Raw genomic sequence first — 15,508 nt, 5'->3', positions numbered from 1 at the left:
AGGTCGCCAAAGCCAAATCAACCATGCACTCCTCGTTGGAGCCCACTACCTCGGGCAAGGCCACTGTCGCAACCGTAGAAGCACCCGGCCTCCACTCTACGGGTCAGGAGAACTTTGACGAAACCATCCAAGATGCCCAACTCGCAACCACAAAAGAACATTCGATGACTCTCTGGCAGGGTCTCAAGCTCTATCCCAAGGCTATCGGATGGTCTGTCCTGCTGTCCACCGCTATTGTGATGGAAGGCTACGACGTTGTTCTAATGGGATCGTTTTACGCCCTGGAACCTTTCAACAAGAAATACGGCGATTTACAACCCGATGGTACATATCAGTTGACTGCTCAATGGCAATCTGGCTTATCTAATGCTATGGCCGTTGGTTCGTTCATTGGATTGTTCATTACTGGGTTTGTCTCGGAGCGTCTTGGGTACCGGAGAACGATGCTATCTGCACTTACCGCTATCATTGGTGCAATCTTCGTTCTCTTCTTCGCTCCAAATCTGCAAACTCTTCTTGTCGGGGAAATCCTTATGGGACTCCCACTCGGTGTCTTCCAGACATTGACAGTGACATATGCCTCCGAGGTGTGTCCCGTGGTATTGCGATGCTACTTGACGACATATGTCAACCTCTGTTGGGTAATGGGACAGCTTATTGCCTCTGGTGTGCTGCGGGGCCTCGTCACCCGGAGCGACGAATGGGCGTACCGTATTCCTTTTGCAGTTCAATGGGCGTGGCCGATTCCTATCATCATCGGCGTGTTTCTTGCACCAGAGAGTCCATGGTGGCTGGTACGACAAGGGCGCGAGGCCGACGCTGTAGCCGCCTTGAAACGATTGACAAGCAATTCAGATGTTGACTTCAATGCTGAGGAAACTGTCGCGATGATGGTTCATACAAACGAGCTTGAAAAGGAGATCGAGGCGGGAACGACGTACCTCGACTGCTTCAAGGGCGTCGATCTTCGCCGGACAGAGGTCGTTTGTTTTACTTGGGCTGCGCAAAACCTCTGTGGTGCTGGTCTGATGGGATATTCGACTTATTTCTACCTCCAGGCCGGCCTAGCTACTGAGAATGCGTTCAACATGGCCCTTGGACAATATGCCATTGGATTCTTCGGCACCTTGTTTTCCTGGGTCCTTATGACTCGCTTTGGCCGCCGATCCCTATATGTAGGAGGACTATCTATGCTTTTTGTTCTTCTTCTCGCTATTGGATTTGTGTCTCTAGCCGGAACACACAATACGGCTGCCTCGTGGGCTACTGGCTCCCTTCTCCTTATCTACACCTTCATCTACGACTCGACTGTAGGACCTGTTTGTTATTCGCTTGTTTCCGAGCTCTCGTCGACTCGTCTACGCGCCAAGACCATCGTTCTCTCTCGCAATCTTTATAACCTATTTAGTATTGTCAATGGTGTCATTATCCCATACATGCTGAATCCAACTGCGTGGAATTGGCGAGGCAAAGCCGGATTCTTCTGGGCTTGCTTTTGCTTTCTATGTGTCATCTGGACTTACTTTCGCCTCCCAGAACCAAAGGGCCGTACCTATGCAGAGCTCGATGTACTCTTCCAGCAAGGGACCAGCGCCAGGAAATTCAAGGAAACTAAGGTGGACCCGTTCCAACATGGTCTTGATGGTAGCGATGACAAGCCAGAGAAGGCGGAACTTTGAAGAAGCGGTTTGGAGGCGGATATGTCTGTGCTTGAGATCGCCTTCCTGACACGGACATTCTTTTCGTTCCTACTATGTGTCTTTGCAAAATAGGGACTGGGAGAGTATAAGAACGGTAACGGTGGTATGAGTACTAATCTGAGTGCTGTAAATATCGGCTAGTGAGTTAGGATTGTGGCGGGTACAAGAACTTAGCATTTCATATGTAGCACCTTGCTTATTTTCAGAAAGTATACAATTCATCACGCCCAACAGCTTAGCAACAGGCATACTGTAATCCATTGTCTATTCACTGGAGCCCCTGTAAAATATTAGTCTTCCGTTCGTCTTTCACTGCCCCTGAAAATGCTGATCTTAACTCCGTTCTCGAACCATTGTCGAACTCCATATGCTAGCCACCGTCTGTTCAAAAATAAAAAAAATAAAAACCAATCTTACTTACCGACACTTGCTATCTCGTTCAAGATCATGGTATGCGTAGAGGGACCTATGAATATGAGCGGCGGTATAGATCGCTCCGGCTTAGATCTAAGCACTTCGTTTCGTTTCATGTTACGCAATTAGGGGTTTTTGAGTCCTGGGATCCTATGTTCAATCAAGCGGAGATTCGCGTTTTCCGGAGAAAGCTAGGCTCAAACTAGGGCCTCTCCCTCACAAGCCTTTCCAGTGTTTTCTCGATTTCGTTTTTGTTTCTGCCGCCGTGCTGGAAGCGGCCGAAATGGAGTCTCAGTATCAGATCATGGAGGCAACTTCTGAAGAGCCAATGTGCGGCGAGGACATACACTAAGGCACTGTTGAGAGCCATCTCAGATGCTTGAATTTCGGCCATTTACCGAACATGGCATAGTCTCAGTCACTCTTGTGCTTATGATGGCGCCAAAAACCTGGCGATCATGTGGGTTAGTCGGTTCGTTATGCTGGGGTACATGCTGGAGAAGACGGATGAGCTCGCGAATCGGCTTTCGCTGTTGTGCGGGGATGAACATGGGGTACCGAGCTTGTCAGCGCTATTGAACTCTATGACCCGAATCCTTGCCCTTTCCCTCCACAATCCATATTCTTATCGATTTGCATCAGCTGTTTATCGCGGTAATACCAACCGTACTTCCTTCGTCCTTCGTCCTATGACACTAACACAACCATTAGGGTCTCCTTGGTGATTAAAGGACACAGAAATTTATTTTGGTTCCATCCAGGCTTGAGCCAGACCTTCAATTTGTTTGCAGATTACCGACTCCATGTTCTCGGTGAGGCTATACGATCCCAAATCTGGCGCTCCACTGCAGCGGGCTCCAGGACGCGCATGTGATCAGTGCCGGCGGAGCAAAGCAAAGTGCAACCGTCAACAACCCTGCCTAACCTGCACGAGGAGGCAGATTACCTGCTGTTACGATGCGATTCCGAAGCCTAGAGGGCGCCGGGCTCGGACTCGCTCCAGAATGGAAGCATCTGATTCCAATGGCTCGATGAATACCCCGGATATCATGGCTTGGGACACTGATGGATCATCATCCACCACAGAGGCCGCCGTGGAAATCCTCGGCACGGCTCAAACAGCTTCACAGCACCATATACCCACTGACGGGCTGGATTTGGTTCCGGCACCGACCACAGAACTAGAGGGTAGTAATGAATGCAGCACATCCCCAGGTTTTGCTGAGGCGGATACATCATCTGACAGTACCAGCCCTGCCTCCCTTCAAGGGTTTCTGAGTGCTGAGTCGTACCTTAGCGAGACTAGATCTGCTCCGGAGCAATCTCACTTCGAGTCATCTGAATGGGGAGCTTGGGCGAGCAGCGACGGAACAGAGGCGTACCTGCAACCCTTGTTGCTTATGCTCCCGCGTTCAACCTTCCTGCCTTACGTGCACACTTTCTTCCAACGACTCTACCCAGTGTTCCCGGTTATCGATAAGGGATGTCTTCTTACTTTACTGCAGTCAGATGAACATCTTGAACAGCCGCTGTCGGCCGGTCTTTACTCATTCCTCGCTGCCCTTTCCGCTGCCGTCATCGCGCAACTCAATAGCGCAGACCTAGGAAGCCTCGAGGCACAGAGCTCAACCTTTGGCGATATCAATGATAGCACTCGGCCGATACCTCCTATTCGACCAGCCCTTTCTGCACAATTCTTTGTCTCACAGTGCATGCAGGCCCGCCAGCAGCACGGTTATATTGAAGAGCCCGATGAATGGACAGTCTTGACGTCTTTCTTTCTTTTCGCGTATCATGGGAATTTGGATCAGAGCCAGCTCGCTTGGTATTATCTCCGGGAGGCAATAGGATTCGTTGAGGCCCTTGGACTGGATCAACCGAGTACCTACAGGAGCCTTGATATGGAGACAGCACAGCGTCGATGCCGTATATTCTGGCTGCTTTTTATTACCGAGCGGTTTGTGGCTTCTCTAGTAACCTTGCACCCGTCAACACTGCCCTGCTGACTTGATTCGATAGAGCTTATGCTATCCAACATCGGAGACGAGCCGTCTTAGCCCCTACCATTGATCTGCCTCGGATATTCGAGTCACAGGACCCCAAACTAGCATACGGTTTTGTGACTTTGGCTAGGGTGTTCGCCGCAGTCGACGGGTCCTTGATTACCGCCTGGAAGGATCAGCAACCGTCGGGTACTGTTATATCTCAGAACTTAAACCCTTCAATCGCCAGCTATCTGCGCCGTAATGACGTGGAAGGCGTCACGTCCGATATCGAGGAAACTCAGCGTCTTGACATCCTGATCACCCATTTCTGGCTCCGTGTGCTCGTCTGTCAGCTTCAAATTGGGCATACACCCCAGGCAATCTCAACTGCTCAGAGATCCACTATAAATTGTGTTTTGGATACATCTAGAAACTTGTTGCAGATCATATTGTCTGCTACTCCACAGTGTCTTGAGTCTCACGGAATTGGCATGGTATGTCTCTTTGAACGGACGAAATTAATTAGTGAGAGGCTGGAACAAGTCTCTCATGCACGCTAGATCTTGTCATGGATGCAGCTAACCTCCTGTATCTTTAGGAGCAAAAGGTCTCGGATGTGGCGAGTTGCTTGTGTGATATTTTGGCAGGGCTGGACACGGACCAACCCTCCACGGAGTTCTCGGCGCCAGATGTCCTAAATAACTTCATGGTGTTTCTTGCTGGCTTTCGGAATCATGAGTCCCGGTATCTCCAGCCGCTTATACAGAAGACAACCACGGTTTTGGGGGCCAGGATTCACCCTTCCTCGTTCCCAATGGCTGCGGAAGACCGAATGAATGATCAGGAAATATTGTGTTACGAGGAGGACGGAAGTGCATGGACGCAAGTCTGAATGCTTCCTGAAGGAATGGAGTGTCTTATTATCTACACTCTTAAAAGCATTGCTACACATGCAACATATGTAGTAAATTTTCGGCTAGCAATTCATCGGCCAATTGGATGGCTAGAAGTTGTGAGTCAGTCTCAGTCATATTCCATAGGAAGACCTTTCTATAGTAAGGGGTTCCCCGAGCTTTTGGCTTGATCTAACAAAAGTATCCTGGTCGTGTAAGCTTGCGGATATTTTCCTCATCAAGATTTCCGTTATTACTTGACCCCACCTGCTTGTACGGAAGTGCGGAGACTCCGCGGCGGCTGCACTCGTGCTGCATTCTCATTCCAGTAATTGACCGCTGCATGTGCCTCACGAGACCGGCAAGAAAATGAGATGCCTGAGAATGCCATCGGCCAGTGGACTTTAGTGTGCACATAACATATTTCTAGGGTCTTCCGCCCGTCATGCACTTCGATTCGTTCTTGCTAAATCCTGCAAAATCGGCATCATGACTCTTACCGTGCCTGAAAACGTCAATATGGACTTGACTATTCCTCAAGATTCACAAAGAGTATGGTGGAAGGAAGCTTCAATCTACCAAATTTATCCTGCATCTTTTTGCGACTCGAATGGTGATGGTATTGGAGATATTCGTGGCATAATTACTAAGCTAGATTATCTGAAAACCCTGGGTGCAGATGTTTTGTGGCTCTGCCCTGGTAAGTCATGTCTCGTCCAATTGCTGCTTTACAGTCATAAGGAATTCCGCAACCAACATACAATTAGTATATAAATCGCCTCAAGTGGATATGGGTTATGATATTGCCGACTACCGAACCATCCACCCACCATACGGGACACTGGAAGATGTTGAAAACCTCATTAGTGGCCTGCATCAGCGAGGAATGAAACTAGTCATGGACCTGGTAGTAAATCACACGTCTGATCAGGTAAACACAAGCTAGAGAAGCCCCAACCCATTTTACTAATTTATCCCAACTAGCACGCGTGGTTTCAGGAGTCAAGGTCATCTCTTGACAACAGTAAGAGAGACTGGTATATTTGGAGGAAGCCGATTTTTGACGAACGAGGGAACAGACATCCCCCTAACAACTGGGCGTCTATTTTTGGCGGTAAGATTACCTTGCCCCTCAAGTACACCGAACACTTCCTAAACCTCGATTTTTCCCATACAGGCAGTGCGTGGGCCTACGATGGAACGACCGAAGAATACTACCTGCGTCTGTTCTGCAAGGAGCAACCTGATCTCAATTGGGAGAACCCTGTAATGGTCCAAGAGGTTCACGATATGATGAGATTCTGGTTGGACAAGGGTGTCGATGGATTCAGAATGGATGTGATCAACCTCATCAGTAAAACACCGGGGTTCCCAGATGCCCCCATGACCGTTCCAAATCAGGAGTTTCAGCCTGCCTATCAGTACTACGCCAACGGCCCTCGCCTTCATGAATTTCTACGAGGGTTCCGGAAAATCTTGGACCACTACGACGCCTTTGCAGTCGGAGAGATGCCCTGGGCTAAAGATGAAGGAGATGTTATCAACTCAGTCGCTGCCAAAAGAAAGGAATTGAATATGGTTTTTCAATTCGACATGTGAGTGTTTCCGAGGCCAACTCATACTGGACTAGAGAATCCCCTGCCTTGAAATGCGATGATGAACAAGTTCTAACCATTGATTGGGCAGCGTTGATATGGATAACGGCCCTGAAGGAAAGTTCTCTCCCAGAGCGTGGTCGCTTCATACATTGAAAGACATCGTGGACAAGTGGCAGACATGCATGTACGAGAACAACGGCTGGAATGCCTTATTCTTGGAGAACCATGATCAAAGTCGTTCCGTCTCTCGATTCATTCCACACAATTTGTCAAACCGGAAGCTCGCCGCAAAGTTACTTGCCACATTCATTGGCTTTCAGTCAGGCACTTTGTTTGTCTACCAAGGACAAGAGCTGGGAATGTCCAATCTGCCGAGGGAATGGCCAATTGAAGAATACAAGGACGTGGAAACCCAAAGCTTTTATCAACTGTTTGCTACCCGTTAATGCTTTCTCTAAATCGGTCCCCGTTCTAACGTATTGTCTCAAGCGCTCGAGAAAAACTGGCTGGCGATAAGGTCGGCCTTGAGTCATTTCTTGATCAAGTTCGTCTCAAAGCAAGAGATCATGCCCGCTCGCCAGTTCAGGTGAGTTGTCTCCCGTGTTACCATCAGGGATTTATCACTAAGTTTTGAAAGTGGAACTCCAAAGAACATGGCGGCTTTAGCACTGGTGTTCCCTGGATGCGCGTTAATGACGATTACACACAGTGCAACGCCGAGCAGCAACTTTCAGATCCTACCAGCGTCTTTTTCCATTGGCGTCACGTTCTAGAGCTACGACGGCAGTATTGGGGAGTATTCATTTATGGCCGCTTTGAAATAGTGGATCGCGAACATCCAGCCATCTTCTGCTACAATCGGATTGGTAAGACCGCCAGCGCCACGGTCGTGGCGAATTTCTCCCAAGAGGAACAGGAATGGTCACCACCACAAGCAACAGTAGATTCATTGAGAAATGGGACGATCGTTTTGGCCAACTGCGGAAGACGGGAGGAGCTTCGAGGTCATAGCTTGACTCTCAGGCCGTTTGAGTCTTTTGTTGTGCTTGAACAGGAAAGTGGTCATCACCTTTAAGATAAGGAGTGCCCTTTTTATTAATGCAATCTCATACCATTGGTAGTGGGAGATCGAGACATTTATAAATCGAGACATTTATAAGATGCTAAATATCGATAATGGATAGGTCTGAGGAGGTAGAAGAAAGCTTTAAATGAGAGAATCAAGAAATATGGATGCGCTTTTGTCTTGTATTAAGTTCGTTTGCCTTTTTCACTTGGGAAAAGATTAGTCTTCATCTTCATGCACTAAGGCATTACGATCTTCTCGCACGGATTTCTCCAGTAGACACGAAGACGTGTGTTGGGGTGATACCTCGACCATCTTTAAGCTTGTGGCCGACCTCGGCCAAAGACGCTGATATGGATTGATCCTTAGATTAATCGTGAGGGGCACGTGTGAAGGACAAGCTGGACACTGCCAATGCATATGCATATACAAGATCAATATATCAATTGTACATACGTTTTACGGCGCGGTGCCTCGGATTCCAGATATTGCCGCGCATCTTCGTGGACTTGAGGGAATCCGAAGGTAAGCATCATGTGGGATAAATGATGTTTTGCACTAGCCAAGGGGGTTGGCCAGCCTCTGTGGAGTCATTGGCTGAAGTCTCATCTTCGTGCCTCCTGAGAGGTGGGGCCGAGGGCCTTAAGATGTCCATGTGACGGTGTATCACCAGCCGGACATTTACCCTTTGAAGCCTAGACCTATGCCTAGAAATCCAGGATTCGGAGCCAGGTTGGCGCTAACCAAGTTCTCTCTGCCGATTTAAGCTCTCAGCCACAAGTCTCAACTGCAAATAACACATCTGGCTGACAACTTAGTTGTTGCTAACTAACGCACGCTTCCCCACGGGGTAACGTGCCACGCTCCGGACGATTTGCGCTCGGTGACTCTAGCTAGAGGTGAAGACGGCAGTATCCGCTTGAGAATTCGCATAATTGCCATAAAGAAAACAAAAGAAAAGCCGTCAGATACCAGCCACAACAAGGTATCCAAGACAAATATAGTTACATTATTGCCTGTTTCTATATGCGGTAAAGTAACCCAGCTAATTCGATATGCAGTTAGGGAAGCTATAATGGGAGGAGAAGAGAAAGCAGTGTTAGACGAGTTCTATCTACCGCTAGAGAGCTATTCTTCCCTTCCCACCCCGATTGACCGATGTAAGTCGCTCTAAGAGAACATCCTGGAACCTCACTTTCCTCAGCAGTTCACCCTCAAAGCAGATAGTACTACCTCGTGCAATGTGATTCCCCAGTCCGTCCCGCCAAACCATCATCCTAGGTAATTTTCCACTGGCCCCAATAGCTACCATCAATGTTAAGTTGACCTAGTTTGTCAGATTGGAAGTTCTGCATAGTGACCTTCTGACCGCTCACAGTCCAATTGTCGATTTCCAGATCCATCGTCACACCTGACTGCTTTGGAACAATACTCTGACCAATCCCGATGACGTTTGTCTGCAATCCGTCGGGAAATGCAACATTCTTGATGACAAAGTTCTTGTAGCTTTGCAATGGGGTAATCCGCAATAGACCTGGGCACGGTCCTTCGCAGACGATGTTGGAAATTGTAGCACTGATTGATTTGCTTGGGTCAGCTGATTTGCCATCCATATAGAATGGCGATGCGCCAATGATTGCTGACGGCACAACCGTTTCGGACTTGTAGTAGCGGGTGTGGATGACGTTGAGTGTATCAATCTTAATGTTGTCAAGATTCCTAGTGTCCCAGCCCATTTGAATAATGGGGTCATTGTGACATTTCCATACAGTGGCGCGAGAGACTGATACACCAGAGTAGTACATCTTGATCCCATCATCATTGACATGATAGAAGATGTCGTGGACTACACTGTTGGGGTAGATTGCCGGCCCATCGGTCTGGAAAAAGTACGCTCCTACTTGTTTATAGTCGACAATCTCAGAGGTTATGTCAGAGTTCCCGTTGAAATCCATCGTGTTGAAAGGTGGAGCTGCGACCGTTGGGCCCTGGCAAGTCCACTTTTGTCCTTGGTTGATGCTGTTGTGCCACCACATTCTCAAGCCATACTGGTCACTCTTCTCGGCAACGTAACCTTTGGCCGCATTGGCCTGGTAGACGTAGTGCTCACCGGAAAGCACGCCAAGCCCGGTAGCGTAAAAGTCTTGCTTGGTCGAGTATTCAATGGCACCCTTCACATACGCTCCCGGGGCAAAATACACCCAGTATGTGTTTGGTGACAGACGAATGTGATTCGAGCCCAGCTTGCCGGACTTGCCCTTCTGATCTTGGTTCATGTAGTAGACTCCAGGCGGAAAGTACAAAATTGGTTTGTTACCCCAGTCGCCGTTGTTGATAGGACCGGGCTTCATCGTTTGTGTGTTGCTTGACGACATACGAGGCTTCTTATTTGAAGGTAGAGGCGGGCTGGCGAAGATTGCAAGAGCGTTGCGCGGCTCTCTGCCGACGACACTGCCACCTGAGGTAACGTACTGATTACCATCAGAGCGGAACGTGTACAGGTCCGAGTTGAACTCAACCGACATCCGTCGTCCGTTGTTATCCTTTGGAACACGAATAATAAGACCACCGTCCCTGGATTGAGAGAGTTCGTATGAGATTGAAACAGGACGTATGATAACGTCGTTGGCCCTGAGGGCAGTCCCGTCCCTACGCTTAATCTTGACATCAACATCTTGACTGTATTCGAACTGCGACCAGGCCATATTGAGTCCGACCTTTGGTTCAATAGTGATACCATCGTCAACGTCGGTTCCTAGAGTGTTGCTGTTTGGTGCATCTGTTGGTGCATAGATGCGACCGTTGCCGTTTCGTGGGATGGCTTCGTAGACGAAAGAATCATAAAACTTGTTGGCACCTGCAGCGCTGACTTGCACGGTGTACTGATGTGACTGGCGGACGTTCCCTGGCTTCACAGGAGAGTCTGTGTTGATCTCTCCTTCGGAGTGCCACCACGTACAGAAGTCGGAGCTGCAATGGGCTCTGTTGTCGTACGCATTGTGGTTGGAAGGGGCTGCCCCGACCAAGGAGATGAAGAGACCTGCGAAAACCGCAAGGCCCCGCATTGTGTGTTCACAAAGATGCGAAATGATGGATTGAAGATGTGTGGTGAGCTTGTGTTGGCCAAGAAGATTTGCTGCAACTGACAGGAATAGTCCAATTATATATTCTATAATCAATGCCGCCTCCGCAGATCACCAGCAGCATCGCTAACCTGGCACTGTCGGCATATGCCCGACACTACTTTTTACAATTCTGCACTTGTCTAAACTCTTTGCAGTAATTGGCCGCGACTAGAGGATCATAACCAGGTTCTTCTAGTTGCAGCTCAGGTGATTATGGGGTAAAAACGTAGAGATGTGGGGCACGTATTAAGTTCAGTGCCCCATTCACTGTAATAGTAGTTTCAGTATTAGGAATTATATAGACTAATTTAGGTCTAAAAGAAGTAACTAAAAGGCTTACCTTAAATATATAGTCTTATAAATATACCTAAAATTAGTATCTTCAGCTTTATAAAACTAAAGACTTTATATTTATATATTAAATAAAAAAAGAATATTAATTATTTATGTATTTAATAAATAATAATTTACTATAAATTTTGTATATTTTTTTATCAAATATCAGACCTTTTATAAGCCGTGATTAAATTTATAAAATCTACCTACTAGCTTAATATAGTAATTAATTGCTTTATGCTATATATGCCTAATTAATTACCCTCAGCTTTATGTTAATTGTTTTAAATGGGAATTTCAAAGACTGGTATAACTTTCTAACCTATAGAATGAGCGAATTATGTGCAAGTTTGTAAAGCAAAGACAACTTTATAATAGCCATTGGTATATCAGTTTTATCTTAGATATGGACCCTATCCTCCTTATGTTAATAAAGTAATCTTCTGCGCCATCTAGAGAATTGGCCAAAATACTACCATACTGGTCGTAATCAAGGCCAAAAGAACAACAAAATGTCGTCTTCACAAACTTCTCCCTCGGCTTTTGGTTTAGCACCAGACCATTCATTTTTGCGGCCACTGTGTTTCTTCTGGAAGAAGGCAATGACGTAAATGGCAAGCCAGATTTGCTTCTTAATGTTCTCCCGGCCTTGAAGTGTTGAGATGAACGCTGGAATTTCTGGGATGCCGGTGCTTGGGAAGACATTAACTTCGATGACGATTGAATCAAACGAACTGCTACCCTCCTGGGCATTGATGAGCTGAGAGAGACTGTCCCCGGCAGTGTCCTCGTCCTTGCCATAGTCGTCCTCTTCTGCAGAACCTTGGTCGTCCTAGGGATCTTGAAAAGTGTTGCTGCTAATGGCCGTCCGCATCATTCTGGGTTGCGCGAAAGATCTGATACTTGCTTTCGATGCTAAGGCGTAACCACCAACTGATGCTCCTCCAGACGGGGTTTGGGCGGCCACGAACCCAAGATAAGATTGATTGCTGAGGGAGACACTTGACAACAGTCTCTGGCTACTAGCAGGAGCATTACCAGCAATGTTTGTACGAATGTCTGTTCTGTTCACGGTGGCAACGAAGGAGGTTTGCGTACTGGCCAAACTATAGGTGGTGCCAAGTCTGATGATTTCAGCTTCGCTCACATACTTCTCATCGGGATCGGTAGTCGAGAGCGCTTTGTCTTCAAATGTCTATATCAGGGCTCGTGCAGCAAGAGTCTGGATGACACGGCCGCGTGTTGGTGAAAAGGTATATAGAACCTGTTTCGTTATGGGGTTATGGGGTATATCAGGAACCTCATACACTATCTTGGCCTAGAAGTCGGACTTGAATGTACTGCTGATGATAGCATACCAATAGCTGCGGATGGCCCAGAACATAGTCTCGGATTTAGGAGCCTGTTGGAGTGCGCTTGTAAAGGTTGCTGCCTTTAAGCATCTATTCAGGTTCTCTTCTAAGCCACTGCAGGGGTCCAGTCAGCTAAAAGGCTGGGTTGACGGCAGTCAGACTGGGTTGCCATTGGTAGTTCACCGCCCCGTGTACCACTTCAGCCTGAAGGGGAGTTCATCGGCAGAACGGTCACGGCTTAGAAGAAATCATCTATGCCTGAGTCCTTGAAAGGGAACCGCCGGCTGCAACGGGTAGTGCGGGACACCTACCTTTCTTTAACTGACATTGCGTCTATTAGTCAAATCTATCCAAAGTAAAGGAAGACTTGTCGTTTGGGCCATGGCAATAACCCAACCTACCCAACAAGCAGCCATTTTGATGTTGGCACCTTCACAACTATCTTTGTTGCGTCTTCAGGAAGAGTTGCGATGGATCACCAGACACTTATCCAATTCCCTGAATCATATCCCTCAGAACCACTGGTCTCAGCCAGAATCAGCTTCATTGACTTTGATGCTTCTCACAACCCACGAGTCAAGTCCCTTGTTGAAGCTGTCCTTCCAATTCAGGCCGTCCTGAACCTTCACTCGTCTGGCGGCGGTGGTCGTCACAACGCTGGCATCTCCTGGCTCCTATGCCCACCATGGAGATACAGACTTCCAGTGTGGCTCATTTACCACCAAAGGCAAGAATGTAACTCAATGGATTAACCTTGATCGCCTATACTCTTCTCTACCCAAGGTAGCTGCCTTCTTCAGCGCCTTAGACATTGAAAAGCCCACACACTGCCGCGTCAAAACGTACGCCTCAACCGTGACAAAGAACGGCTTCAAGTTCCACATCGAGACCTGGGATAGTTCCAAGGTCTTAGAATGTGGAGCTTCCTGGGTTTCTGGTCCAGCCAATAAGTCAGGTATCACTATTGGGACATTTGGTGAAGATGAAAACTTGTCTCTTACTGCCAGACTCAACAAGACCGGTGCAGTCGACTTTAAGCCGAGTTTTACTGAGTCTCCGAGAATCTTCTTGGCGTTGGATATGTTAAATATTGACAGGGGCGGAAATACGTGTGTTCGCATCTCTAATAGTCATGTCATGGGAACACAGATGGAGTGGCGCATTGACACTTGGGTAAGTATGTCTTTGAAGGAAGCCGGTGCGAGTTTTATTGCTATTGGTATTTAATTATATAGTATCAGTACGGCTTTTTATACTCTAGCAGCTGCCAATAAGGTTACTAATCAAGTTCCTCCTTATAAATAGACAAAGTCCAAACTAAATGACAGTTTCTGTTAATATGCGTTCGAAATCCAATCTCAATGCCAGAATGTTGGCCCAATAATCCTGAATCAATGAATGTAAATACCCATAACTGGGCTCGATGGTGAGGTATTTATCCGAGTGTCTATACAGAAGGCCCAAGACTAGGAGCAGCTGTCATACCTTTCTTGGGACATACAGCCGTCGGTTCGTGGCGAGCTTCGCTGAAAGCAAGACTTAACTTATCCCAATCCCAGCTACGGGACAAGAAAATGAACGAAAATGTCAACACCGGCATCATCAAAACATCCAAGACACCAAAGAAAACTAATCCACCCGTGGTGCCAATCGTGTGACTTCCATCACTGATACTGAAAGCAATAGGGTAAAGAAGCCAGAGGATGTTCAGCCAAACTGACAAGAGCCTGTAGTGCTTTCCGATGTCCATCTTATTTGCCGCCTCGTAACTTTCGTTGATGGTACTCATGGCAAGAATCACATAAGCCAGGGTTCCAAACGCAAAGAAGCCCCATTTATAGCTGGTAGGAGTGAGAGCGGCGAACAGGTAGGTGAGGACCCAGATCCAAGCACAGGCAATATTGCAGACGATTGTGACCCAAGAAACGTTTGCGAGAAGGCCTAACGCCAGAGCAAGAGACGGGAATGAGACGGTCCAGTAGACATATTTAACGTAGAATAGCTGGTGGCTCGTATCGCTGTTGCGGTGTAGATGGATGGGAATCCAGCCAAGATCAGCAGCTTGAGCGTAGTAGCAGACGCAACCGACGAGAAGGGCGACAGTGAATAGATAGTGGAAAACGCGTTTGCTTTCATGGGCGACAAAGCAAAGGGAGAGAAGGACGAGCTGATCGCAAGGCAAGAGTTGGTCAATTCTAGGAACTCGCTCTGGGAATAAGAACAAGGACTTACAAAGGAGACACAGAAGATGGCAGTAGCAGCCCAGAGCCAGTCGGAGCCATTGACGGATAAACCATTAACAACACTATCTCGTGGGTTGACGTTAGAGACATCGTTTCCTCGATGTAAAATGTTCATTTTCAGAAGTCTTCAAGAAGGATGATTCTAAAGAAGAAGTGTAAAAGTATAGTGTTGAATTTAAATTGAGATGTGTTGTTGGCGATTGCCATGATTTCTCGACAGACTGGAAGATGTCTTATAGTCATGGACTAATAGCTACTATTAAATCTATGTGGATCTCAACAACAAGTTGATTCTGGTTAGTGGACAAATGAAGGGTCTCGGACTAATAGTTTGCTCTTTCGGATTATCGTTTTGCTGAAACGGTGAGATTACAGAGTGGTCGGAAAAATAGTTTGGACATAAGCTCGGACTTAAGGCTTGGAAGGATCCAGTCATTTTGTTCCATATAAAGCCAAAACTGAAAAAGTAGTATCGGAAAATTAGTTTCTTCTTTTATTGTTATCAATTACTCTTCCCACCGTGTCAGCGAATATTTGTAATTATTCGTCAGCTTGCGCGTCTCACAATGTCGAACCAACAACGCAATACAACCTCATGCAACGAGTGCAAACGCCGTAAGCTCCGCTGCGACGCGCAACAGCCTCAATGTGGATTCTGCCTGAGATCCAATACTGTATGTGAAGTGTCGCCACGTGGGAAGCGAGGTCCTAAGCGAGGCCATCTCAATGCTCTGCGTGACCGCCTTGGTCAGCTTGAAGAGATGCTACAGAGTCGATTCGAGTTTGAGCAAATTCA

General features: G+C 47.4%; 7 protein-coding genes across 7 annotated transcripts; 4 read left to right on the top strand and 3 right to left on the bottom strand.

Annotated features, from left to right (window-relative positions):
- Positions 1 to 23: 23 nt before the first annotated feature.
- FPRO_00016 (putative transporter (major facilitator superfamily)) lies at positions 24 to 1,679 on the top strand (the record flags this gene model as incomplete). Its single annotated transcript, XM_031225860.1, has 1 exon — positions 24 to 1,679. One exon carries the CDS (start codon positions 24 to 26, stop codon positions 1,677 to 1,679), a length of 1,656 nt encoding a protein of 551 aa, XP_031076454.1.
- A 1,439-nt stretch (positions 1,680 to 3,118) lies between these two features.
- On the top strand, positions 3,119 to 4,991 carry FPRO_00017 (uncharacterized protein; the record flags this gene model as incomplete). Its single annotated transcript, XM_031225859.1, has 3 exons — positions 3,119 to 4,071; positions 4,134 to 4,593; positions 4,698 to 4,991. 3 exons carry the CDS (start codon positions 3,119 to 3,121, stop codon positions 4,989 to 4,991), a joined length of 1,707 nt encoding a protein of 568 aa, XP_031076453.1.
- Positions 4,992 to 5,481: 490 nt separating this feature from the next.
- Positions 5,482 to 7,665, top strand: FPRO_00018 (putative alpha-glucosidase (maltase); the record flags this gene model as incomplete). Its single annotated transcript, XM_031225858.1, has 7 exons — positions 5,482 to 5,692; positions 5,760 to 5,923; positions 5,977 to 6,106; positions 6,170 to 6,587; positions 6,679 to 7,020; positions 7,080 to 7,176; positions 7,228 to 7,665. The coding sequence occupies 7 exons, from the start codon at positions 5,482 to 5,484 to the stop codon at positions 7,663 to 7,665; spliced, it is 1,800 nt and encodes a 599-aa protein (XP_031076452.1).
- Positions 7,666 to 8,933: 1,268 nt separating this feature from the next.
- On the bottom strand, positions 8,934 to 10,721 carry FPRO_00019 (putative Dextranase; the record flags this gene model as incomplete). Its single annotated transcript, XM_031225857.1, has 1 exon — positions 8,934 to 10,721. The coding sequence occupies one exon, from the start codon at positions 10,719 to 10,721 to the stop codon at positions 8,934 to 8,936; it is 1,788 nt and encodes a 595-aa protein (XP_031076451.1).
- An 886-nt stretch (positions 10,722 to 11,607) lies between these two features.
- Positions 11,608 to 12,885, bottom strand: FPRO_00020 (uncharacterized protein; the record flags this gene model as incomplete). Its single annotated transcript, XM_031225856.1, has 2 exons — positions 11,608 to 11,949; positions 12,871 to 12,885. 2 exons carry the CDS (start codon positions 12,883 to 12,885, stop codon positions 11,608 to 11,610), a joined length of 357 nt encoding a protein of 118 aa, XP_031076450.1.
- Positions 12,886 to 12,939: 54 nt separating this feature from the next.
- FPRO_00021 (uncharacterized protein) lies at positions 12,940 to 13,696 on the top strand (the record flags this gene model as incomplete). The annotated part of the gene is made up of 2 exons (XM_031225855.1): positions 12,940 to 13,204; positions 13,257 to 13,696. 2 exons carry the CDS (start codon positions 12,940 to 12,942, stop codon positions 13,694 to 13,696), a joined length of 705 nt encoding a protein of 234 aa, XP_031076449.1.
- Positions 13,697 to 13,916: 220 nt separating this feature from the next.
- FPRO_00022 (uncharacterized protein) lies at positions 13,917 to 14,827 on the bottom strand (the record flags this gene model as incomplete). The annotated part of the gene is made up of 2 exons (XM_031225854.1): positions 13,917 to 14,636; positions 14,702 to 14,827. The coding sequence occupies 2 exons, from the start codon at positions 14,825 to 14,827 to the stop codon at positions 13,917 to 13,919; spliced, it is 846 nt and encodes a 281-aa protein (XP_031076448.1).
- Between the last annotated feature and the right edge of the window lie 681 nt (positions 14,828 to 15,508).

The sequence above is a fragment of the Fusarium proliferatum genome (genome assembly GCF_900067095.1).
Source record: "Fusarium proliferatum ET1 genome assembly, contig: FPRO_scaffold001, whole genome shotgun sequence".
Taxonomy (NCBI): domain Eukaryota; kingdom Fungi; phylum Ascomycota; class Sordariomycetes; order Hypocreales; family Nectriaceae; genus Fusarium; species Fusarium proliferatum.
Note: the sequence above shows the minus strand (reverse complement) of the source record. Positions and strands in the feature narration are given on the sequence as shown.